This window comes from Fopius arisanus, unplaced genomic scaffold (genome assembly GCF_000806365.1).
Source record: "Fopius arisanus strain USDA-PBARC FA_bdor unplaced genomic scaffold, ASM80636v1 scaffold00140, whole genome shotgun sequence".
Classification (NCBI taxonomy): Eukaryota; Metazoa; Arthropoda; class Insecta; order Hymenoptera; family Braconidae; genus Fopius; species Fopius arisanus.
In genome coordinates this window covers 40,800-46,601 of record NW_011887879.1, presented here as the reverse complement: position 1 = coordinate 46,601, position 5,802 = coordinate 40,800, and the positions used below count along the sequence as shown (strand labels likewise).

The following is a 5,802-nucleotide window of genomic DNA, read 5'->3' as shown; positions in this document are numbered from 1 at the left end:
GGGGTTACGGGGAGGGCAATGCAGGAATCTACTAGTCCCTCGGTCGGTAATGTATGGGGGAATCTTCTTTATCAGCCTCACGGTGGTAATATTCGAGGCTCCATTTTACACCAGAATGCGGGGAGGGGAGGGGGGGGGATATCCACCATGTGGTATCTCACGTTGAATATCCACCATATGATATCTGATATCTAATATCCAGTATGTGACGTCTACTAGCAAATATCTCATTTCTGATGTCCAATATCTAATATTTCATAGCTGACAATCGTAGTTGCTAAAATTTTCAGACGTTTTATTGCCGGTGAATTTTTTTTCTTTTATGCCACCTCAATAATCATAATTACAACAAATTAATTCATGATTTTGCAATTTCGTCTTCAAAATCATCATGAGTAGTAGAAACTTATAATGAGAAACATTAATCTTTTTTCTTATAAAATCTGAGGAATGATTTTGAACTCGATACTTCTCTCTCTCTCATTGAGATTGAAGCGTGAACTGGTCCACCGCTCACATGGCCGCGTGTGTTTACCGGTGAGCACGTACGCGCCGTATAAACAAAACACTCGGCCTCCTGGATGCGCAGTGAATCGTTTTCGAAGTGGAATGAATATTCTACCATAGTCTTCAAAAGATGATACCATGCAACATAACACAAGTTTAATAATTTTCGATGATCTTTCTTTTTGGGTTTTACATTGAATGCTCATGACATTGAACAAAACAGAAATTAATTGTGCCCTTTGACCGGAATGTTTCCAATTTAAATGGAACATCAATTACTCCCTCGTGGAAATTGGTCGACAGATTTTGATAAAATTTGACAGAAAATGTCAAAAATTGTCATAAAATGAGAAATTTCCCAATTTTTGTCATAAAATGAGAGAATGTGATATAAAATGACAAATTTTGTGTGATCATATTTCGTCGGACAAATCTCATATTATGTCAAGTTGATAAAAATGTCAGAAAATGGCAGAATATGTCAAATAGTGTCATAACCAGACATATTATGTCATATTTTTACAGATTTTGTGAGAAGTAACGTGTCATAATATGTCATATCATGACATTTTCCGACAAAAAGCCGGGCAGGAAAATATTCTCATAAGATGTCAGAATACGTCAACTAATGTCATAATTTGACATATCATGTTATATTTTAAAAGATTCTGTCAGAGATGATATGTCATATTCTGTTGCATTACTACATTTTCTGACAAACATCCTGGTTAGGAACATTCTCAGAAACTGTCAGAATATATTAAATAATGTTATAATCAGACATGTTATGTCATATTTTGAAAGATTCTGTCAGAGATAATATGACATATTCTGTTGCATTACTACATTTTCTGACAAACATCCCGGTTAGGAACATTCTCAGAAACTGTCAGAATATATTAAATAATGTTATAATCAGACATGTTATGTCATATTTTGAAAGATTCAGTCAGAGATAATATGACATATTCTGTTGCATTACTACATTTTCTGACAAACATCCCGGTTAGGAACATTCTCAGAAACTGTCAGAATATCTCAAATAATGTCATAATCGGATGTATTATGTCATCTTTTGACAAATTCTGTCAGGGATGATATGTCATATTTTGTCATGTCATGGCATTTTTTGAGAGACATCCCGGCTGGGAACATTCTCAGAAAATGTCAGAATATGTCAAATAATGTCATAATCGGATATATTGACAAATTCGTCTACTGGGTCTCTCATGGAATACCGAGTATATGGAACACTATTGTCTCCATCAATGCCGAGAAATTAGATGGTTAAAAGGAAAACTCCTAATGAACCGTTTGTTAATAAGCGTCGACAGAAATAAGGTTTTTACAGGAAAAAACACACCGTAATTTATTGAACAGTTTATTGTTGTATTGAGAATGAGAAAGTGAGTACATTGTTATCACTTTTCTATGAATCCATCAAAGCTCCACGTGGTATGGTTGCAACATAGTGTGCCTTTTCTGTAGGAATTGAAACACATGGATGATTCAAATCCTTTGGGGTACAAGCAATCAATCGATCCGTCAATTCGCATTGATTTATATGACTAACCTGACTAAGTGATGGAGAATTTTCTTTGAGTTTCATCTGAGAGAGTAGAATAATAGTGTTCACGTCCTTATTATCTGCCTGCACTTCTAAAATTCTAGATATCATACCTATTTGATTGTTATGTAATAAAACCACAGAATCATCTATTTTTGTACAATATTGATCACAATATGCTTTGGTGGAGTACCGAATTCGATTCACAATCATACGAGAAAAAAAGTCACAACTTTTTATAGGCATGTTAAGACATTTTTTCTCCTCATCAGTTAGAATGTAGCTCTTTCTGTTTCCCACCAGAACGTGATCATCAAGTCTGCAATACCATCGCAACTGTTTTTTGTGGAGACTCTGACAGAATGATTGTACTCGAAGGCTCACATGAACTGATTCTGAAAATACATTGAGATTTTGGAATGATAGTATCCTATTAGCAATTTGAGTGGCAATCCTTCTAGAACTATGTTTGAATTGCAATAGAATTCTATTTTGGTTTTCAAAATCAAAGGTATTCTGCGTCCATAATGGTCCCCAGTTTTGCACAGAATCAGACAAATGAAGGAGTAGATGAATATTATATTTCATTTCGTACACTCCATATAATTTTTGATACTTTTCAACGAATTTGACCAACACTTCACGTGCGTCCTGGAGTTCATTACGTGTGATGGCAGCTTTCAACAAAATTTCCATTGCGCTAACGAGCAAACTCCAGTGTTTAATATATTTATGAGGAAGTATACCTTCAAGGCAAGGCAGAGAATAAAATAAGAGCCAAGAGCGCCATTCTGTGGCTTTCCACAATTTAAATTCCTTTAGAGACCTTGGTTTCCTATGGATTACGCTTGGTGGCTTGATATTCATTAATCGTTCATTTATCAGAGACATTTTTGCTGGACTACCTACATAATATTTTCCCTTTGTACCAGTTAAGGTCATCTCAGTGAATTGCCGAGTGACGCCAAGTAGACAAGAATGCATGTAATCGGGTGGCATGCCAGCAACTAGATCAAAATTCTTAATATTCATCAGAACTGATGGTTTTAAGACACCTCTCTTTTCATCCTCATTCGATCTCGTTAGCGATTCTATCATTTCTTTTTTGATACTTTCATCGGTTCTAGGATGGGGAACCGAATCTAATATAGGATACTTTCGAGTATTCATCACTAGCCTTGCTGGATGATAACACAGTGTACAGCCGAAGTATCCTGTAAATGATTTCATGCAAAGCATGGCGCATCGAGCTGGCGAATCCACAGAGCAACAATTGAAAAATACTTTACTTGTTATTTTTTCTCCATTCAGTACCCAATTGAATCCCTTCGACGTTAAACTGTTACATTGGTCAACGAACGGCTTTAAGAATAAATTCATATCTGGCTCTGTTTTATCAACCCAAAGTCCAGCCATGAGAATATGTTTACCTCTCATTTTCTCTGGAAGTTCATTGATTCTAAAATAGATCGGCCATACAGCTAATTTGGAAGATTTTGCGTGTTTGCACCCATCCGTATTAAACGTACATGAAATATTCCTCCAATCATCTAAAAGTCCAGAAGAAACATATTTTTTATACGTGACGCCGTCAAAGATATCTCGTAAGGTATTGTCATCAGCTTCCTCTCTATTAAAACGAGATTTTAAACTTTCTGCAAGCGAATTATTTTTAAAAAGGGTCCTTAATTGTTCCGCCATATCAAATTCAATAAAATAGGAGTCGATTTTGTTAACGATTAATTTATATCCACAGACGCACTCAATTTCTTGGATATCAGGTCTACGTTCACCTAAGTATTCCCGACACTCTTGACAATACAAATGATATGTAGCTTTGTCAATGTGGGATGGGAAAAACTTTTGAAGCAGATACTTCGTATCAGGGATAATTCGTCGATTGTAAAGAATATTGATGGCTTGGCAAATGTCAACTAAAGCTGTCCATGGTAGTGTGTGTCTAAGACCAATAGACATGATCATTAGAAGAGTTTCTCCAATAGTTGTATCAGTGCAGGAACACAACGTTTCATCAAAATTAAATTTTTCTGAGCCAGAACCGCCCTCTAATATCTGAAATTATGAAATCCTTATTGCAACATTATTGAAATATCGTATGGTTTTGAATGTTGCAATTAAGCAATCAAGTCAAACCTGATCATTATTTCCGCTTCGGTCGATATTGATCGTTATTCCTCGAACTGAATTTTCACTCGAAATATCAGTCAAGATACCTGCCCCGTTGATGATTTCCGTTTCATCATCAGTGTCTGATTGTGTAAAACGAAACAGCTGCTCATCCTGCTGAAAAAAATTGAAAAAAGAAACCATTCATATTGACATAAGCACAGAATGGTGGAAGTCAATCTAATAACCTCACTATGGTACAACTGATAACTCTATTTTAGATGAGTCGTAATTACCTCATCATCGCTGTAATCTTCTGGGACACAATGATAAGACACGCTTCTACTATTTGAGCCCTGTGATATGCCGCTGGATGTCGTGATACGAGTGAGGGAAACATTTTTATTAGGGGAACCAGAATCTGAACTGCCGGATCTCAGAATACAATTAGGGGAGCCCTCTGAGTTGTTATGGGGTGCCTCATGTCCACTGGAACCATCAGATTGATGAGGTTCCTGGCCGGAAGGATCTGCTATAGTCACTAAAGACGAACTTGCCTCCTGTATGCCGGTTTCAGTTTCATTTTTGGCCTCAATCTGTTGTTCCTCAATTTAAAGAACATGATTTTTACTCGATGAGATTGGAACGGGATGTACGCAGAAATAGATTCTATTTTTGGTGTTTTTTGTTTCTGGCGTTTTACTTCAACTTACAGGTGCTGATTCTTTTTCACTATAATACGACGTTTTTTTTGATTATGCAAGGTATTCCTGGGAATAAGCTTGGTGGAAGATATGTGCAGATACCGTTTGTACGGACCCCTCTGCATGGCTTCGATGAAAGGAAGTTAACAGAAGAATTATAAAAAAAGATGTGGATTCGCGTGATAATGATACTATTATCTTGGCAATAACACGATAATAAACAGAACACTCCGCGATATATTCTGTTTACACCTTGTGGCGGCTGATGGAGCCGAGATGCGCCGTCCCCCCCTTATTTTTTTAACGTATAATAAAGCGGGAAATATCAAATGCTCCCCAATTATTCCCAGAAAAAGTTGAAAAAATCCTTTCAATAAATATCTTTTGCACAGGAATTGTTTCCAAAAAAGTCGAAATATGGCACTCCATTAAACATATTAATCAGCAAAGGAATTTTATAACACTAAACCATTGCTTTTATTCCACCTAAATTTAAAAAAAAAAAAACAAGCAGCGAAACGAAATTGTTCAAGTGGAGTTTATCCTCTCACGTTATTCAATGGTAAAATCCCTCAGTTCGAAGGATATAGGCAAAGATTGATTAGATTTTTGGTTATTATGGTGTGATGCAGCAAACAAAAATTTTCACCTCAGAAAAAACAATTTGCGCTGAATTCCTGTCCAACTCTTTCGCTACCTTTACTTCACAAATGCACCATTTCAAAGGAAATACATTGAATAATAAGGAACCCAATTTCTGAAGAAAATTTTTGATGACTTTTCAGGAAATTCAGGCGAGTTTCTTAGAAAAATCTCATAGAATAACTCCTTGTCCTCTGTGTAAACTTCTGTTCGTTTGTTCACTTCAATCCCTTGAAATTTAATCAAATCTCTCCC

General features: G+C 36.1%; 1 protein-coding gene across 8 annotated transcripts in view; it reads right to left on the bottom strand.

Annotated features, from left to right (window-relative positions):
- The window catches only part of LOC105272109 (epoxide hydrolase 4), a 222,740-nt gene that overhangs the window by 179,895 nt on the left and 37,043 nt on the right, over positions 1-5,802 (bottom strand). The window contains exons 2-5 of one of the 8 annotated variants that reach the window (XM_011314016.1): positions 4,498-4,797; positions 4,229-4,378; positions 3,364-4,147; positions 1,900-3,288 (exon numbers count right to left, since the gene is read on the bottom strand). The exons of 4 other annotated variants lie outside the window; for them this stretch is intronic. In XM_011314016.1, coding sequence (XP_011312318.1) covers positions 1,937-3,288; positions 3,364-4,147; positions 4,229-4,378; positions 4,498-4,797 — 2,586 coding nt within the window. In that variant the 3' untranslated portion in view covers positions 1,900-1,936. Of the gene's footprint in view, positions 1-1,899; positions 4,148-4,228; positions 4,379-4,497; positions 4,798-5,802 lie in introns of those variants that run through there. 3 more of the 8 variants (XM_011314014.1, XM_011314015.1, XM_011314017.1) reach the window with 3 other exon arrangements.